Raw genomic sequence first — 21,398 nt, forward strand, 5'->3', positions numbered from 1 at the left:
CACAGTGTTATATGTCAAATGCAACTCTCGGTAAAATTGGAAGAAGAAGAGCAGCTGGTCTATTTGGAGTCAGAGCACCAGAATGGTAAAGGTCTGGGGAGCTGCACATCCCAAGACCTTGGTTGGAATCACTTCTCTGAGCCCAGAAGCAGGGCACACAGACAGGAGAGGTTGAACAGTCTTTTATCAGTAGATGAGAGGACACTTATTTGAGGAGTGGCCAGCTGCTCAAACATGAGAGTGGCAGCAAAGTAAGTTCCGAGGAACCTGGAGGCAGAATTCTGGATTAGAAGCTGGAGAGGGTGTTCTTGCAAATGACTCTCAAGTCAGAATCCAGAAAAGCCTCTGAAAGTGTGGACAGCAGTGGAGTCAGTGCAGCCTAGCAGGTGGAAGAACATGGGGATGTGCCTAGGAAGCCAGCACCTGGAAGAAAAAGGTTTCAAGTGACCCTGCCTTATTTAACCTGTTCTCCTATTTCTCATGGTTTCACCTCCATGCTCACAAAAATCATAATTCATAGGCATAAATTCTCAGCTTCCGAATATGTTACTGGTAGACTCACTTGAATATGTCCCATGTCCAACTGCTCTCCTACACAAGCGGATGGGAACTCTGTTCTCTTCTCACTCATTCCCTCTTCTTCGGTCCTGACCTTCAGGGCTCAGGGCTCAGCCTTCCAGTCTGTTCACCTCCTCTTCCCTCTAGACACCCTCCATGGTGATTTCCCTCCTCTCCGGTTTCCACTTCCACTCACTGCTGCTGACTCCTTCTCTTCTCCCAGCACCCCACCCACAGACTCAGTTCCACCCAACACCTCCCTACGGATGTAATTCCCTAGAGACACTAAGCTTCAGAATGTCCCCAAATGAATGAATCTTTACCTCAAAGTCTACTCCTCTTCTGTGTTCCCTATTTTAATGAACCATCTGAGTTGTCATCCAAGCCAGAAACCAGGGAGTCAGCCTGGACTCCTGCAACCCTTACTATCTTCATCTAGCCCCTCATACTGACTTAGCCGCCCTTGCATTTGGTCCCTTTTGCCTCCTCACTGCCTTTCCTGCAGCTCAAACTCACATCACCTCCAACTCAGACTCCCACAGTAGTCTCCTACTTGGCATCCTTCTCTCCAGTCCTATCTCCTACAGTACTTTTTTTTTTTTTTTTAACAATAATGCTAGAGTGATCTTTCTAAATATTGAATGTGATCCTTTACTGCTTAAAGGTCTTCAACGAGTTATCTTGTTTGACTCAATCCTTTCATTTTCTAGCACCACCAGCCACCAGCATCTGAGCACACATACACACACACCAACACCAACACCACTAGCACCAGCACCACCAGGAACATCACCATCACCATCATCATCACCACCACCACCAGGACCATCACCCGCACCACCACCATCACCATCATCACCACCATCATCTCCACCATCATCACCATCACCATCACCACCACCACCATCACCACTATCACCATCATCTCCACCATCACCACCATCACCACCATCACCATCATCACCACCATCACCACCATCACCATCATCACCATCCTCACCATTATCAGCATCCTCACCATCATCACCATCACCACCATCCTCACCATCACCATCATCATCATCACCATCACCAGCACCATCACCACCACCACTATCACCAGCACCACCATCATGACCACCACCACCATTACCATCAGCAGCACCACCACCAGCAATGTCTGCACCAATTCCAGTCTGCTTGCTCTTTCACTCACATGGTTCTCTCTTACCTCGAATCACCACTCCACACATGAAAACTTAATGGTAAAAAATAACTTGCAAAGTTTATTTGGCCTTTCTGTCCCTTCTCCCCCATGAAGAATATTGAGTTCTGTGAGCTCATCTTTGTACTTTCCTTACTTATGCCACAGCCCCAGGATAAATTGTTGCATTCATTATTTCTTAAAATATATTTAAATTGGAATTAAATTTAATTTTTTAAGATTTTATTGATTTATTTCACAGAGAGAAACACAGCAAGAGAGGGAACACATGCAGGGGGAGTGGGAGACAGAGAAGCAGGCTTCCCGCTAAGCAGGGAGTCTGATGCAGGGCCCAATCCCAGGACCCTGGAATCATGACCTGAGCCAAAGGCAGATGCTTAACCGACTGGGCTACCCAGGTGCCCCTAAATTTAAATTTTAAATTAAAATTTAAAAATTTAAATAAGAAATTTCCTAATCTGTAAAATAATAACTGTAACTACCATGTAAGATCACATGGGAACTAAAAGAATCTAGGTTAAATTCATAGAATAGTGTCTAGCATATAATAAGTGTTTAACAAGTGTTAGCATACTTATAGAAATTTATAGAAAATAATATACTAATGAATCTACTATCAATATTAAACATACATTGATATCAGAACATTTGCTTCATATTCTTTTATTAACATATAATGCTTCATATTTTTAAAAGAAATAAAACACCATATATGCTACTGAAATACTAAATCCAGTTGGAGCCTTCTCTTTTCCCTCTCCTCTTTTCCCTACAGTTAATCAACGTCCTAGAATTAGTGAATTTCATACCAATGCATGTTTAATTTTATATTTATATTAATAATACTACCATTATGTACTCCACTGAAACTACTTTTTTCACCCAACATTACGGTTTTGCTATTTACTCATGTCGATGTATGTGGGTCTATTTCTTTTATCTGCTTTGTAGTGTTCCATTTAAAGATGACCACCAGCACCATTACTACCCTACTCAGAAAAAAATGATGCTGCTTCTATTTTCTAGTATCAGGGTTATTCGGTGAACATCAATAGATTAAATAACCAGATAGATGATAGATAGATAGATAGATAGATAGATAGATAGATAGATAGATAATAGATAGATGGATGGATGGATGATAGACAGGACAAGATAGACAACAAGAGAAAATGAGGAAGAGAAGCTTCCTTAGGTACGTGCACATGAGCTTCTTTAGGGTAAACACAGTAAATCATGTAGACTGGGTCATGTCACAATAATGAGTTAACCCTGATCTCCACTGGCCTGATCTGACAAAGTTTATGCCTTACACATGTTCTGTGTCCAAAATGGTGAGCTCTGTTTAAGAACTAGGTACACAGAAGACCCAGTGTCCCAGCAGCCTCACCACCTGGAAGAAACACAAGTCTTTACAACTTCTACAGTAGAGAAATCTCTCTCCCACAGTCCACATTCTGATTAAGAAATCCCTTTGCTCACCTATTTCTTTGCATAAAACACAGTGCCATCCTCTCTAAGGGAGACAAATCCACCCCATCACCACATCCAGCTCAAAGTCCAAGATCCCTAAAGGATACACAGCTTTTTTTCCATCCTTTGAGAACCAGGATAATTTCCATACATTTATGAGTGGATGTTCATACCAAGGTGAGGACACACACAGCAATGCATGGTCTGTAGCGTTCCCGAAGCTCTAAAGAAAAGACCAGGCACAGGGTTAAGTCTGACGGCATCGGGTCGGAGGTCTTGTTCATTGCCCTTGTCACTGGTTTGGCCGTCCTTTGCCCTCCTCGGGCTCATCTGAAGTGGACTTAGGGGACTATGTTCTCTTAGGGGATATATGGATTCTTCAGCTGTCTTCTGCTCTTCATGGATGTTCAGGGGACCCAAGGCTGTTAAAGCTTTTGAGCGGCAATGGACTCACTTACCTTGGTTGCCTGATAGCCTGTAATCAACAAACTCCCTCAAAAACTCAGTGCCCTTCCAATCCATTTGCTTCCAGTCAGTTCCATGTGCCCACGGTTTGCTTAGAGCCGCTCTCAGATCTCCTTCTTTTCTCCTCCTCATGGCTCATCTCTAATTGTCCATTTAGACAGGAAGCTATGGGCTTTGATGAAAAGGCCACACTTGTAATGCATTCTTTACTTTCAGACATATAATCTGCCTGTAGATTTTTTAAAACTTCACCTCTTAAATCTGTAAACAGAAATCAGTCATCTTTTCCCACACTGAGAAGTCACATTTTTGTTTCTCTGTATTCCTCTTTCTTTCTTTCTTTCTACAAATAAGCTGATCTCTCCAGAGCTCACCCTTCCTGTCATGTGTTATCACAACCGTCCCACATCGCCTCAAACAAGCTACATAACCCTCATGCCAGCAGGCATGATTCTGCAAGATTCCGGGAAAACACAGGTATTCCGTGAGCTTGTTGCCAAATTACCTCCCAACCGTTCCTGTCGATTTACACTTGCTCCAGCAGTGGGTAAAAGTGTATCTACCCACATCCTTGTATCCTTTAGTTTTATCAGGCTTTCTTTTTAGCTGTTGGCATTCTTTTCACAAATCTGTACAACAAACAACTATCAGCTCCTTGAAGATTGGGGCCATGCTTATTTTTTTTATTTTATTTTTTTTATTTCTTTTCAGTGTTCCAGAATTCATCGTTTATGTCCCACACCAAGTGCTCCATGCAATTCGTGCCCTCCATCACACCCACCACCAGGCTCATCCAACCCCCCCACTCCCATCCCCTCCAAAACCCTCAGTTTGTTTCCCAGAGTCCACAGTCTCTCGTGGCTCGTCTCCCCCTCCCATTGGCCATGTTTTCATTTCCATACTTCCAGCAAGCAGCAACCATCTGAAATGTACCTGAAGTTGATCTAATGAATGTTGCTTAAACACACAAATGACTGGTGGGATTACTTATATTTTAAGTGAAAAGTTTACCAATCCAAAGAGAACCCATAACAAAGTGCCAGCTACAAGAGTTTGATCTTGACAAGGTCTGATTACAACCGATGTCACATCTCTTCGAAAACAGTGCTTTTGTGACTCCAGAATAAAGACCAAACAACAAAGGGACCTTCCAGCCCCCATTCTCCTCCCCAGGAAATCCACTCAGGCCTTCTTGACTAAAGTCCCCCTAAACAGACCAGCACGCCCTTCTGCCTCTGGATCCAGCCTCCCCTCCTTTCTAATCGGATCATCCCTGAATCCTGCCTCTCGAGTCAATGGCTGTCCCTCACTCAACAAGCAAATAAATTCGGCTTTGATTGTTAGTCTGTTTCTTCTTACTCCTAGCAGTCTTTATGTCACCGCAATGTATAAACGTGTTTCCCTAGATCTTGACCAGTGATACATATAAAGGGTACAGCCTAATGCAGTGGTCAAACTCGAGGAATTGTGCACACCAAATCTGGGATTGGATCCCTGCTCTGTTTCTCACAGTGTAGTTTAAACAAGTCAATTCACCCCTTCACATTTTTATTCTGCCGTATGATGGGAAATAATGGTGCTCACTTAAAAAGATTCCAGCAAACATGAATAACCAATAGAAGGCAACTTGAACTTAAAGAATTCAACAAACATGAATAAAGCCCAATTTATTTCTATATACAGTGACATTTGCAGCTTCATCTCTAAAAGCAGGATGACACCTGCCCCAGGAACAGCTACTAGATTTGAACAGAGCTGTGATGAACACACATGCTGACCTTCACCTCCCAGCCCATAGGAAGCAAAACCCATTCACCCCCCACACACACACACACACATCACCCCTCTCTCACCCTGAGCTCAAACTCTACTCTTCCACGTTGGGATCAAGTCTCTTGTGTACTTCACCCCTACCTTTGATCCTCACCACAGCCCTGTATACGGCTGTCCAAAGAAACTGGACTTGTATTTGTTCTAAGGGTTCAGACTAGATTATAGGCAAAGTGGGCATTAAAAAAATCTGAGTCTTGGGACTCTTGGGTGGTTCAGTGGGTTAAGCCATTGCCTTCAGCTCAGGTCTAGATTCCAGGGTCCTAGGATCGAGTCCTGCATCGGGTTCCTTGCTCAGCAGTGAGCCTGCTTCTCTCTGGCTCTGCCTGCCTCTCTGCCTACTTGTGTGCTCTCTCTCTCTCTCTCTCTCCATCTGACAAATAAATAAAATCTTAAAAAAAAAAATCCGAGTCACAATGTTGTCATCAAGATCACAATCAGTCAAGATCCACATGTATTGCCAAACACCATGCTAGTGCTGCAACCTTTCAAAGCACTGCATCACTTACAATCAGTAAAGATTATTTAGTTTATGAATGTTAATTCTATGATTGCTACAGTAAATGTTTATATATAAACTTGCATTGGCAAATAAACACATTTGATCTGTATTGTAGCAGTGCTGAATTTCTTATTCCAATCAAATAATTGAAAGTATTTTCCCTCGGAGAAAAGTACTGAAGGAAAGCAGAATATACTCTAAGAACTACTATTGCTATGAATATGTATACGAAAGGAAAACTAATCACATGCACACATGTATTTATTCCAATATCTTGAGTAGGATACATATGCTACATTAACTTTATTAGAGATTAAAACTGACAAAACAAGATGTATCTTCATTAATTTATAAATCTGCAAACATTCGTGCTACGCACATGGTGGCTATGAATTTTCATAGGTCATTTTCCAATCACTTGAGTTAGTTTCTGTTTCCTTTAAGTTTACAAATTCTTTAATAAAATCCCAAAGGTTCCTTAAACACAAGTGAACACAATAGATTAGACAAAAATGCCTCAAGCATAAGAGAAAACTTTAAAACAAACATTTATTTTAAGACATATTTACTCAAAAACACAAAGTGAGACTCTGTAATCTTCCACTTCCATTTTAAAGGATTTCTTGCAGAATTTTGGCCCGGAATGTAGCAAAGATTCTCCTTGTATTTGGACACAATCCCCTGCAGTATTTTCCAGACTAAGTATAGTGAGGCAGCAGATGTAGATTTATCTTGGAGATAATGATGTTTAAACTTTAGGTCCACCCACTCTCATTGCCAATACTATGGAAGGAGCCTTCCCAATTTTGTATTTGTAATTCTATCTTCTTTTCTTTGAGGACACCCAACATAAACAACCCACCTGTGTGGTTCACACAGTCACCATTCTACCACTGTTCTCCCGTGACTCTCTCTACCATGTGAGCTAGAAAGTAGAGTGTACTATTTCCTAGACTTTTCTGTGGCTAAGGATTGTCTTGGGACATGGTGCTGGGCACTGAGATATGGGTGTAAGTCCCTGAAAGCTCCTCCCCTTCTAAATAAAACAGAAAAGTCTCCTGATGAGAAGCTCTTTGCCTTTTGTCCTCCCCTTTCCCCTTTATTTCTCTATGGGATGTGGACCCATGCCTGAAGATAGTCACACTGAGGCCTCCAGGAGGAAAACCATAGGAAAACAAAGAGGAAAGACAGAAGATACTGGTTCCTTGATATCATCATTGAACTGAGATCACCTACAACTAAATGTCTTTTAACTGTTGTTAGAAATTAGCACTTTCCATACTTAAACCAGAAATGGTTTTCTGTTGCTCCCAGCCTTACCAAATCCTGAAATGTGAACTGTAGTACCAATTCTAAGAAAATTAACTATATAAAGCTAAATGTATGTAATTGATACTATAAATCAGCCATTTCATTTTTAAATTAAAATTGTCAGAGTGGAGAGAGTCAATTATCATATGGTTTCACTTATTTGTGAAACATAAGGAATAGCATGGAGGACATTAGGAGAAGGAAGGGAAAAATGAAGGGGGGAAATCAGAGGCAGAGACGAACCATGAGAAGCTATCAACTACAGGAGACACACTGAGGGTTTTAGAGGGGAGAGAGATGGGGGATGGCTGAGCCCGGTGATGGGTATCTAGGAGGGCACCTGTTGCATGGAGCACTGGGAGTTGTATGCAAACCATGAATCTTGGAACACTGCATCAAAAACTAATGATGTACTCTATGGTGACTAACATAACATAATTAAAAAAAAAAAAAAAGCCTGTCAGAGTAATAAATGCAGAGCATTCTTCAAAAATTTAATGTCACTAAAAGCCATAAAATTTGAGAAAGGCAAGTCACCATCTTCCCAACTTCCTGATCCCTGCCTGTGAGAAATTACCCTCAATTCTTCAGTTCTTTCCAAAGAATTTATTTCTACATTGCCAAGTAATATATAGTGGTTGAGATTTAAATCTTGGGCTAAGAATTCTTGAGTCCAGGAAAGAAGATAACATATATATTTAAAGTAAACACTCATGAATATAAACATGTCAGAGCGCTGTCCTGTCGAATGCAGATCTGAGTGGACGGTTTTAAGGAGAGCATGAAATTGCCTCACTTCTTTTATCACGTCATCAACACTTACCGCTGCCCCTCCTCGCTCATCTTACTCTTCTCCATGGTCTGCCTCACCTGGCTTTCAATAACCTGCAGAACCAAAATCATTTGGGCATGTGTAATGGCATGAGACTGACCTTATCTGATGAGAAGATTGAATCAAAATTGAATACCACTTCTAGAATCAGGCACAACATACTAATGTATGTTGTATATAATTCAGAGGAATATACATATCCAACTGAAGCAGAATTACAATCTGTTAAGCAGCAAATTGTTAGTTGTTCTGGAAGGGTATCCTGAAAGTCATTAGAGAACCAATTCATTATATTCCCTGTTACCAGATAAACTCATTACAACTCACTGTTACATGTGCAAGGGTTACAGAAAAGGTCAATTCTGATCGGCATATTCAGCTATTTAAAAAGGATGTTTATTTTTTTATTAATACATTAGCTTACACATGTCCAGTTTTAAGCTAATGTCTGCATAGTGAGATATTCTCAGCATTACAGAAAGATATCATTTAGAAAAATAATGTATATATTCTTATTTTGTTTAGGACAAGAGGCACACACACATCAATAAAGGAAATATTCCTATTGAACATTAATTTACAAATACTTACATGCATTTTCTTCTTTAAAATTCTGTTTGCTGTTTCCAATTTTATAGCTTCAGTCTGAAGAAGAAATGGTTTTAAAAGTAAGATGCTTGGTTAAGAATATTTGTTAAATACTTCTCCCCATTTATGGGGCAAAAAGTATATGTAAACGATGTTATTCTCATTTCAAAAGTACCCAAGAGCACACCATTTAAAAAACAGATGAATAAACAGAGCATGACTTAAAGGACATGAGGCAAAGAGAGATCAGTAGCCTCCTACGTCAAAAACTAGAGGAGATAAAGGTTGATGTTAGAAAAACCCAGAGAGGGGCCCCTGGGTGGCTCAGTGGGTTAAAGCCGCTGCCTTCGGCTCAGTTCATGATCTCAGGGTCTTGGGATTGAGCCCCGCATCTGGCTCTCTGCTTGGTGGGGAGCCTGCTTCCCCCTCCCCCTCTCTGCCTACCTTTGATCTCTGTCTATCAAATAAATTAAAAAAAAAAAAAAGAAAAGAAAAACCCACAGAATTTTAGGAAAATTCTAAAGAAGTTACTTAATTTTTGTAATTAATAACAGGCTTTGTTGAGGTGGCTGAATACAAGATAAAATACAAATATCAGGGACACCTGGGTGGCTCAGTCAGTTAAGCATCTGACTCTTGATTTCCATTCAGCGTGAAGCCTGCTTCTCCCTCTCCCTCTGCTCCTCCTTCCACTTATGTGCTCTCACTCATTCTCTCTCTTGTGCTCACTCTCAAATAAATAAATAAAATCTTAAATAAATAAATAAATAAATAAGAACAGACTGTAAACAAAAAAAACAGAAGCAGTCTGATGCATTATTTTAAAAGAAAGAGAGAAGTCAAAATAAGTTTAAACCATCACCACCTTCCTATACACTTTATAATTCTGCTTTTTTAAAAAAGATTTTAAAAAGATAGTGCTGGAAAATACATGTAACTATACAACCATGAGAAGAAGAAGAATCACACGTCACTTATAAACCTGTAACTAAGTGGTAAAATTGAGTCAGATTCTACACAAATAAAAATCAGGTTATAACATATAAAAAGCAGGGCAGCATAACATTTCAAAACATAGATTACAATCTACATTATACTGTTCATCAAAAATCGGTTAGTGATAATTGTTAAAGACTACTTTGAACACGGCAGACTCTCCTTTCTATGGTAGTAACTGATTTCTATCTTCTAACGTAATTGTACAACTCACTGAAAATCTAACTGCGAAGTTTCAGTGTGACACAATGAAAATAATAAGGGCTTTGGAGCCCCCAAATTATTAAGCTTCAACCCCAGCTTTGCCACCTGTAAACTGTATCATTTTGGGCATGTTACTTAAACCCTCTGAGCTTCAGCTCAATCTAATTAGTACATATAGATACTAAAAGTTGGCGGTCATGACTTTTATGACAAGCATCTTCAAAATTGTGAAACTTTAAGAGACATCAATTGACCTGAAAGAGACCCAATTGGAACCTTTACAGACCAATACAGAATTTTTAATCACCTCTATTTTTGTTGTTTTAGCTAGACATATTAATTATTCTGATCATTTGCTACAAATGTTTTGCAACAAAAATATATTTGGACCAATTTTTCCATTATTGCTTACCCAGCTGCAAAATGAAATTGCTTCATGTGTTTGCCAACATCTTCAAGCAGAAGAACAATGTAAACATTCAAATAAATAAGTTGCATACCTCTATGCTTTTAATCCTATTCTCAGTGATATGTGAAATTCCCGTATGAAGCAAAGTTGTTTTGATTTCTCTTTCAAGAGCTTGAATTTCATCCCATTTATTAAGTATTTCACACCTCTTCTTTTCAACCTTCTCAATAAGAGTGAGGTGATCCTCATCCATTACATCTTTCTTAGATAATTCTGGAAATATTTTTAAAAGCAAAGTAGTACTGTTTATTACATCATCTCTTATTAATGGCATTATGCATTACTAACAGTATTATTATGTATGTTATATATAGCTATAAGATCTAATGTAACTCAAGCTCCAAGCATATCAATAAAAATGATCTGATCCCCTGGGGATAAAAATATATGTTTATAAAAAATAAAAAATTTTTAAAAAAGTGAAATGAAAAAAAATGATCTGATCCGAGAATGGGGATATTCCTCCTCTAATTTATTTATACAATCAACAAGCATTTATTGAGTGCCCAATTTGAGCACCCAACATAACATGAGGAAGGTGCCAGGATGACTTTGCAGGAGAAGTGTGACCAAGTTGAGACCCAAAGGGTGAAAAGGCGTTAGACAAGGGAAGGGGATAAGGAATGGGGCAGAAGAGCAGAACTTGGCACGTCTCAGAAAACAAAAACAAAACAAACAAAAAAACAATGATATAGTAGGGTAGGAACATTGAGGAGCAGGGAGTGACATCAGTGAATACTAGATAGGAAGCAGGGGGAGATCTGAAAATTAGGAAATAAGTCAATGTGGAAGGCTCTTAAGCTGGGGTCAGCACACGCAATGGTCCTTCTACAGTACCAGAAGTAGGTGAGAAAGGGTGAAGCTGGAACAGGATGACCAGGCAGAAAGCTACTACACTCATCCAAGCAAGATCAGATCAGGATAGTACCTGATGCATAAAGAGAAGTGGAGAGATACAAAAAAGATTTAGGGAACAGAACAAGGAAGGCTTGGTAACTGACTGGATCCAGATGCAGAGGACAGGCAGGTATCAAAATAACACCTAGGTTTCAGCTTTGCTACAGCAAGGAACAGAGGCAGTAGGAAGGAAGGGCGTTCAATGCAGCAGAGATGTAAGAGAGCTGGGTTTGAATCTCACCTGGGCCACTAACTACAAGCTGTGTTGAAGTGATTGATAGGGTTGGCAGGGGGAGATTTCTGCTACAGGCTTTCTGACTCTACTTCCATGTGTTTGGTGACGCCATTCACTGAAACAGAGAGTTTCATCAGGGACGTGCTGAGTTGAGGTGTCTATGGGATACTCAAGTGGCCATATCCAGTAAGTAATTGGATATAGGGGTCTCCAGTAAGTAATTGGATACTCAAGTGGCCATATCCAGTAAGTAAAAGAGATTAGGGAAGGAAAAAGATCTGGAATGAAAGATGTGTGCATTGAACCAAAGACATGTTGGGTTCCAACAAATATCAGTATTGAAGGGTTCAGAAAGGTGATGGAGACATTAAGAGTAACTCACTGCTGAAAAAACTTCATCATCAAACAGCACAGTTAGATTCTGACTGTAGTGGTAAGACAATTTCTTTGAGAAAGAATAACTAATCCTTTTTGGTAGGAATAAAAAGCAATTCAAAGAGTGATAACATTTACCCATACGTGGGGAACAACACAGAAACCACTGCCATCATTCCAACTTGCCACATTTGGAAGAAGAAAAAACTTTGAAGATGAGTTTTGAAATTTGGGGGAATTAGCTAAGCAGACACACAATGAACTAAACAAGGAAGCAGAAACAGCCAAGGTTAAGCTGTTCAACTATGAAGTTTGATCCCCACCTTAACCTAAGCAGAAGGTTTTAACCTGCAACAATTACCTGGGGACACAGGAGCCAAAAATAGTGAAAGAACACTTCAATGACCCAACAGTTGTTACCCCTTTTCTACCAAAAGAGGAAGACAAAGGAGGCACCTGGGTGCCTCCGTTAGTTAAGTATTTGCCTTTGGTTCAAGTCATGATCTCAGAGTCCTGAGATTGAGCCCCGCATCAGGCTCCCTGATCTGCATGGAGTCTGCTTGCCCTTCTCCCTCTCCTCCCACTAACTCTCATTCTCTCTCTCTCTCTCTCTCTCAAATACATAAATAAATAGAATATTAAAAAAGAGAAAGAGAGAAAAAGACTGAGGTACCAGGAGGGGGAAGCTCCACAGAAAATACATACATACAGAGGCTCCTGAATTAGAAAGCTTTAGGAAAAGAATAAAGGAAGATGAACACAAGCCACCAGATTTCTTCAATAGCACTGGGAAAGTGTCAGAAACAGCTAGAATCAACTATTAAGGAACATCTACTACAGTTCTAGAAATTAGCAATATCTTCTTGTTTATTGTTTTTAAATCACTGATGTTTTATCCTGTTAGCAGTTAGCAATAAAGATCTTAAATCTAAAAGAAAAAATGGGACATGGGTGCCTGGGTGGCTCAGTGGGTTAAGCCGCTGCCTTCCGCTCAGGTCATGATCTCAGGGTCCTGGGATCGAGGCCCGCATCGGGCTCTCTGCTCAGCAGGGAGCCTGCTTCCCCCCTCACTCTCTGCCTGCTTGTGATCTCTCTCTTTCAAATAAATAAATAAAATCTTTTAAATAAATAAAAGAAAAATGGGACAAATACCATATGATTCCACTCATAAATGGAATCTTGGAAAAAAAAAAAAAAGAACAAATAAAAAGCAGAATCAGACCTATACCTACAGAGAACAAAGTGATGGTTGCCAGAGGGAAGGGGCTAGAGGGGTGGACAAAATGAGTGAATTGGAGAGGAAGACTCGGGCTTCCAGTTACAGAATGAGTAAGGCACAGTGCTAAAGAGCAGAGCATAAGGAATTCAGTCATTGATACTGTAACAGTGATGTACTTGGATACATGATAGCTACACTCCTGGTGAGCATCCCATAATGCACAAATGTGTCAAATCACCAACTTGTACACCTGGAATTAATGTAACATTGTGTCAGTTATATTAAAAAGAAAAGAAGAAAAAAGAAAGAAAAGAAGGAAAGAAAAGAAAAGAAAAGAAGAGAAAAGACAAGAAAGGAAAAGAAAAGAAAATAGTGGAGCTGTCTTAGGAGACAGCAAGGAAATAGGAAACAGGGAGCTGGAGTCCCATCCATGACTTTTCTATAGGAGGAACCCAAGAATACACAACATGGGTGCAGGAGGAAGATGGACCCCACCCCTCATAAGTCCTAACACAGGGTCAGAAGACAAGCACTGCACCAGCCTAGGATAAAAAAAAGACGCCAGGACTGTGGCCACAAGAAGCCCTTGGAAGCTGGCCAACAGGTGACTCACCCAAGTGCTGCTCGCAGGGAGGAAAGAAGTAACAGAAGGAAACAAAAGATCCCAGCAAGAAGAGGCATTTGAGGCCAAGTTCTGCTAAGAACTTAAAACAGGCTAGTCTGTAAGTATCCCCCAGAAGCTGCTGAGGTGGGGAGAAAGTGATTCCAGCATGAGTTAGTATTTAACAAACTTGGAAGAAAAATGGCATTTGGCTGAATCATTGCATTAATAGTATAGAGCGTATTTTGGTTACTTAATCATATTCTTATCTGTGTATCTAATTTTAAAATAATTTTAATATTTATTTAATGCATAAATAAATGCATAATAAAATTTATTTAATTCAACTGTGTAGTCTTCCTCACAAGCAGCCATGAGGAAGAGGAGGAATGGGCAGGACCACTCCCCCGAGCCAAGTTCCCTGGTCCTACTTCCCATGGATACTTTCATTTATTTAATCCTCACAGCGTACCTGAGAGGGAAGTACCATTCTTATCCTCAACTAACAGGCAGGCAGCTGAGACTTGGAGTTGCAATAACGAAGCTGGCGGTCTTGGTGATCTACCAGCCCCGTGGCCTGCCAGGGAGATGAGTCCAGCCCAGCACACCATGGGAGTGGGGCTGACCTGACATAGAATGTGTCTGTAAGACAGAGGGCATTGAAAACTGGGACAGCCTGGGAAACGTATTGTTTGTGAACACTGATTTCTTTGAGCCGGGAAAAGAGATGTACAGGTTCTGGAATCCAGAATGGACTGTCTCCCTTGCTGCTACCCTGGCAACCACAAGAGGCCACAATCCCGTGTACTGTGGTTCAGTCCCATGTAGGGTGCTGAGTTGTGTCCACAGCCCCCTCCGAAGCCTGTCATTATGTCAAGACCCTTTCTATAGGGTACGATTAGTCCTTCAGCATTCCCTCATGGGAACTGTTCCATTACGTATATCACTTGCTCAATTTCTTAGCATCTATTCCACACATCTTGGTCAAAACGTGGCATAATTCTTTCTACAGGAGGTCTTGACTAAACTCGTTATTCCGCTAAAAACCACAAAGATCTTAGAGAAGAAGGATGTGGTGTCCATGTCCAGAGAAACTAAAAAGCCGAAGGTGCACAAAGCACCAGCAACAGCAGTCATAGTCTCCACACCTGACAGGACCGATTACAGAGATGAACAGTCTCCTGCACCTTTAAAGTACTTAATTTAACCTCTTCAAATTAAATGAGAACTTGCTGTATTTCTACAGAACTTGATGGAAAAAAGTACGCAAATAAAATTTAATAAGCTCTCTGAAAAAAAAGAAAAAAAGATAAAAACTTTCAAAGGAATAATAGCCGGCAACCGTAAATTGCAGATAGTCACAGACAAGGACATGAAGAGCCTTCACGCAGCCGTCAGAAGGACACGTCCCACAACTACTTGCCTGATTTTTCCTTAGCAGATTGCAGCAGTGTTTGCTCCCTCTCGAGTTCACTTCTGAGTCTACAGGTTTGGTGATAAAAAAAAAAAAAAAAAAGGCAGTAAAACATCAGGACTCCATTCATACCTTTCTTCCCTATTTTATGCCATGATTCTTTCTTAAAAATTGAGAAACAGGGGCACCTGGGTGGCTCAGTGGGTTAAAGCCTCTGCCTTCAGCTCAGGTCATGATCCCACAGTTCTAGGATCAAGCCCCACATCAGGCTCTTTGCTCGGCAGGGAGTCTGCTTCCCTCCCTCTCTGCCTGTCTCTCTGCCTACTTGTGATCTCTGTCAAATAAATAAATAAAATCTTTTAAAAAAATTGAGAAACAAAAAGTGATCTCAGTTTCTATCAAAAAAGGTTCTTTGAAACCCTATATAAAATGAAAGCCTCAGTCAGTCAAACTAAATAAACAAAAGAATACTTTCTTATGCAGATTGTGTAAACCACTAGTTGAAAAAGCTGGTTAATATAAAACAAATGATTTCCTATAGTGTTTATGGATATTATTTTGTTACTGGAAATTCTACACAGCAAGGAGGCAAAGAAACTAGAATTTACACTCTGAGATGGACAAGAGATAAGGGGCAGTGAAGACATATGACTGCAGCTAGAATGCACACTGCCTGTTCCCTGGCCCGGGTGATTTCCTCCCACAGATACAATTCACAAATCCCACTATTTTTACACTAAAAATAAAATAAAAGACATTTTAAAAGAAGGAAATGAAAACATCTATAATCTCTTTGTATCCTCTCCCAGGTTAAAACAAAACAAAACAAAAACTAAATCAGCTGTCTAATGTCTAATACATTGTGGGATGGGAAAAGGGAGTCTAATATGTATCTACATATCTCTTGTACAGAGAAATCCTGTGATTTTGTTAAAAACATCAGCACCACAAATGAGTCGATGCTTCCAATATACAAGGGCCTAATGGTTAAATAGCTTCACAGACATTAGTTCATTTTATCAGAGATGAAAAGAAATAGAAAAGTATTCTGACTCATAATTTTAGGAATTTGAAATTAAATGAATTAATAAGAATGGTAACAGCCTTGTCAATATGCAGAGTCAGGGCATTTAGTTTCCAGAAGTGTTAAACATGTTATAGCTTTAAATACTATGTTTTATTCCGTTGCTTTTTCTTTTTCTTCTGAGACTTCAGTTATATGTAAATTGGATCTTCTTTGCCTGTGTTCCATTTTAACCAGTTTTCCGTTTTTCCTCTCTCTTCTTATTTCTTTTGTTATCTCATCTTCATTCTCTGACTGGTTTTTTGTTTGTCCCAAAAGACTATCCCTCCTTGGGTGTGTCATAATTTTGTCTGGATATCTGACATAATTTTCACTTTTTCAACAATCTTTCCTCAGTGGTCAAATCCTGCTTCATGTCTTCTTTTTCATTGCTATGCGTAGTGTTTACATTTCTACCTCAAGGTCATTTTCACAGCTCAAAATGTTCTTTTAAGACTATTTCACTAAGTTTGGTGTGCTGTGGTACAGTTTTCTTCTCCAACTGTTGTCGTTGGATGGTAGGGGTTTTCATCAGTTCAATTGCCTGGTCCTCATTTTATCAAGAAACAGTTGCTTGTGCAGACAGGGATCATTTGCAAATCTGCATTTTTCATGGGCAGGGATAGCAGTTTGGGGAGTGTGTGAGGTTCCTAATTTAAGAGGACACATTTTTGTCAGAATAGCAAAGTATGCTTTTATTCCATTTTATTTTGATCTTTTACTGGACAACTTTTTTTTTTTTTTTTTTTTTTTTTAGGAAAGAAAGAACAGTAGTGAAAGGGTCATGTACCCTTCAATTTTTTTCTTTTATGGGATTCTAAACTCCGCTCCCTTCCTTCTTTTTCTCTTCAATGCACAGCTCTAAAGAATGCTGATCACTTCCTTTTAAAGCTCTTCCCACCATATCATTATCATTTCAGCAGTGTTCCTTGCTTCTATGCTCACTTTAAAGTCCTTTCCATTTAAGTCAGCGCTCTGATAGACCAGTAAACTCTGCGGTCTTATTTAGGAAAGCTGCTCTCCCTCCCTTCCTCGCCCCCACCCCTCTCTCTCTCTTCCTCTTCCTTCCCTCCCCTTTCCACCTCTCCTTCACCTTCTCCACCCCTCTCCCTCTCTCAGGACTTCCCCGTCCCCCTCTTTCTCTCCTCCTCCTCTCTCTGTTCCCGTCCCACTTCTTCCTCTCTCTCTCTCTCTCTCTCTCTCCCTCCGGCACTAATTTTAGAACATGATAGGCCTTCAACCAGCTCCATTCTTCTCTCTTCCCCCACCTCCCTTGCTCTCACCAAGGTTTGCAGAAAGAGAGCAGATAATGATTCACTGGCATTTGATGTGTATTATTCTAATTACAAGTATTTTGAAGTTTGGTGGGTTTTTTGTCTTCTACTTATCCTGAAAGCATGGTTGTGTCTTTTGGGTTTTTGTTTCTTATTTTGTTTTCTTAATGATATTTTGGGTGTGTTGGCTCTGCTTCAATCTTCTTTAAATCCTCTATAAAATATACGCCCTATCCAGTTGCGATTTCATCTGAAAGACTACACAGAAAAATTAAAAGATTTTTTTTAAAGTTAAAAACATAATAATATCATTCATGAAAGGTATCTTGACTTTGTAGCAGTGTCACCTGCTTATACAAAGCAGGTGACAAATCCCAATCTTAAACAAAGAGAAGATGTCTTCAGAGGCCATCCCAAACCACCCTCTCCTTCCCATACAAACACCAGATTTTGTTGAATTTCCTAGCAACAGATGTAATGGCCTGTGAAAGAGGCCAGATGACAGGGTATTAGTACAGGCAAAGCACCTTCCGCAACAGTGCAGAAAAAAATGTAAATATATATGCTTGTCACATGGTTTTAAAATATTATAAAATAATATAATCTCAACATGAATCAAATCAGACTGTTAACTCTTACTTGTCATTATGCTCCATGGCTGCTTTGGTGGCTGCGACCATCGCCCTCAGGTCCTCCTTGGCCTGGGTGACATCTGCAGTCTTCACTGGTCTCCTCTCCAGCCCCTTGGCATTAGCCAGCAGAGTCTAGGAATTACAAGGTCATAATGAGTAAGACACATGCAGGAAAGGTGAACATTTTCCCTTTTTGTTATTAATTGTATTCAAAATATCCTGTGTCAAATAGAAATTCTAGGTAAAATAGACAAATAGGATGAAAGGGAGGAGAAAATATTGGAGGAGGGATAACTAGTCATGTAAAGATCTCGGTAAAATATTGTTTTTTAAGATTTTATTTTCTTAAGAAAGTTAAAAAGTGGTAGGAGTTCACTGTGGGTTTGGGTGGGAAAAAGAAATGCTAAATAAATTGTTCCAAGTATCTTATCATGAGCACCAGAATTATTTCTAAATTGATGAGAAACCATTTAATTTGATTATTCTACATGGATATAAAGCAATGCTAAACTCAAATGTGGAGGAACAAAGATCTCTGCTTCATTAAGTGATAGGTTGCCACATTTCCAGAAACAGAAAGAGGGATCTGACACCCTGTTGGCCAGGGAATTTTCATGCTGATATTTGATTGGGATGAAGGCATGTATGCTCCTTTTGGACTCAACCTCAAAACCCAAGGAATATGGTAGACCCCCAACTGGAGGCTTTGTTTATTCCTGTCAAACAAAAGTTTATTTTTCTGCAGCATGAAAAGCTCAAAACATGCACGTTTGGATTAAGGAGTAAATCAGAGATGGGGAAGATGGCAATGAAGTAGGAGGACACCAGGCTCACTTCATCCCTCAAATACAACTAGCTAACTATCAAATCCGTAAATACCCCCCCAGAAATTGAGCTGAAGACCGGCCGAACAAACTCCACAACTAAAGGTAGACAGAAGCCCACATCAAGGAAGGCAGGAAGTGTGGAGACGTGGTTTGGGAGAGAAATGGGTGGTGGCCAATGTAATGAGGAGAGTGCTACAGTCTCCAATAAGGGTGAGAGACAGACTAGCACATAGGGTAACCCACAAGGGGGAACACAAATCCCCATACCAATTGGCTTGGAAACAAGAGGGGCTGAATTTCATGAGTTCTTGCAACTAGTAGGGCTTAAAGCCTTGAGTTTTAAAGGTCAGTGCGCCTGGTTCAGGGAGAGCTCCAAGGTCATTGGAGCTACTCCAGGAGACAAGGCAGGGCAAGCAGCAGAGATACAGAATGGAAACAGCAATCCAAAGAGTGCCTGGAGCACATAGTGGGGAGGTTATTTGCTCATCTTGGAGTATGTCCTAGAGAGGACGTGTTCACAGAGAGACCCCTCTGGGAACAAAGGAACTGACAAGCACCATTTCCTTTACAACCCTCAGCATAAGCACAGGGCCACCTTCAGGAACCAATGCTACTTGGACACTCTCTACCTAACTTGCTTATACCAAGCTCTGCTCAGTGGAACCCACTATCCCAGCCACATCTGCCATGGTCCTAGTAAAGGAGATCTCCTGTCCCAGAAGAATAGCCTAAACCCCTGCCAACACCATATCTCCCAATCTGGGAGTTTTCCAGGGCCTCAGTGCCAATGGTAGTGGTGACAAGTCTTATTTCAAAAGCAGAATACGCTTAGTTAAAGTGCACCACATTCAGGCAAGGGACAAAACACTGCCCACAATAGACAAAGAGAGCCTCTGCAGATAACTGTCCTAAAGGATAAAGTGGCCAGGAAAAAGCAGCAGAGTGCATGCAGCACACATTGGAGACACTCCCTGAAGTGCCAGGCCCTGTGGAATAGGGCACAGTACATGACAGGGCACTACAGGACTCTTCTTCATAAGGCCATTAACCTCAAGAACAGGGAGATGTAGCTGACTTTTCTAACACAGAGAAACAGGAATAGACAAAATGAGAAGACAAAAGAGAAGACAAAATGGGAAGAGTTTGTCCAGATTGAAAGAACAGGATAAGGCCACAGTCAGAGATCTAAGATACAGATGTAAGTAACAATCTTGAAGGAGTAATGATCATAAAGATATTCACTGGACTTGAGAAAACAATAGAAGGCAGAGTGAAGGAAAGTAATCAAGCTGAACAAAAGAGAGTAAAAAGACTTATGCAAAACAAGAATAGACTTAGGGAACTCAGTGACTCCATCAAACATAATAACAATCATATTATAGGGATTCCAGAAGCAAGAGAGAGAAAAGGGGACATAAAATTTATTTGTAGAAATAGCTAAAAATTTCCCTAATCTGGAAAGGGAAAGAGACATTAAGATCCATTAGGCAGAGAGAACACCCAACAAAATTAAAATTTTTAAGATTTTTTTTTTAATTTAAAAAGGAGGGGTGCCTAGGTGGCTCAGTGGGTTAAAGCCTCTGCCTTCAGCTCAGGTCATGATCCCAGGGTCCTGGGATTGAGCCCCACATTAGGCTCTCTGCTCAACAGGGAGCCCGCTTCTTCCTCTCTCTCTCTGCCTGCCTCTCCCACTTGTGATCTCTGCCTGTCAAATAAATAAATTAAATCTTTAAAAAAAATTTTAAAAGGATATCCACACCAAGACATATTGTAATTAAGTTGGTAAAATGTAGTGATAAAGAAAAAAAATTTAAAGCATTAAGTCATATGTAGACAGGGGCACCTGGGTGCCTCAGTGGGTTAAAGCCTCTGCCTTTGGCTCAGGTCATGATACCAGGGTCCTGGGATCGAGCCCGACATCGGGCTTTCTGTTCTGCAGGGAGCCTGCTTCCCTCTCTCTCTCTGCCTGCCTCTCTGCCTACTTGTGATCTCTGTCTGTCAAATAAATAAATAAAATATAATAAAAAAAATTTTTAAAGACATATATAGACAGTTACATATAGGGGAAACCCTACAAGGCTATCAGTGGATTTTTCTGTAGAAACTTTGCAAGCCAGAAAAGGGTGGCATGAAATATTCAAAGTGCTGAATGGGGAAAATCTGTAGCCAAGAATACTCTATTCAGCAAGGCTAAAATTCAGAATAGAAGGAGAGATAAAGAGTTTCCCAGACAAATAAAAACTAAAGGAGTTCATGACCACTAAACCAGCCCTACAAGAAATATTAAAAGGGATATTTTGAGTATAAAGAAAAGACCAAAAGTGACAGTACCAAAGGTAGGAAACACAAAAGCAGTACAAATATTTCTACAAAAGTCAGTCATGGAATTCACAAAATAAAAGGATATAAATTATGACACCATATACCTA

General features: G+C 40.2%; 1 protein-coding gene across 1 annotated transcript in view; it reads right to left on the bottom strand.

The window, feature by feature from the left end:
• Positions 1-6,275: 6,275 nt before the first annotated feature.
• Positions 6,276-21,398, bottom strand: part of C5H6orf118 (chromosome 5 C6orf118 homolog) — a 33,156-nt gene continuing 18,033 nt past the window's right edge. Inside the window, exons 5-10 of the mRNA XM_059399296.1 lie at positions 18,150-18,274; positions 15,183-15,241; positions 10,464-10,645; positions 8,767-8,820; positions 8,167-8,228; positions 6,276-6,509 (exon numbers count right to left, since the gene is read on the bottom strand). Coding sequence (XP_059255279.1) covers positions 6,419-6,509; positions 8,167-8,228; positions 8,767-8,820; positions 10,464-10,645; positions 15,183-15,241; positions 18,150-18,274 — 573 coding nt within the window. The 3' untranslated portion in view covers positions 6,276-6,418. The remainder of the gene's footprint in view (positions 6,510-8,166; positions 8,229-8,766; positions 8,821-10,463; positions 10,646-15,182; positions 15,242-18,149; positions 18,275-21,398) is intronic.

The sequence above is a fragment of the Mustela nigripes genome, chromosome 5, assembly GCF_022355385.1.
Source record: "Mustela nigripes isolate SB6536 chromosome 5, MUSNIG.SB6536, whole genome shotgun sequence".
Lineage (NCBI taxonomy): Eukaryota > Metazoa > Chordata > Mammalia > Carnivora > Mustelidae > Mustela > Mustela nigripes.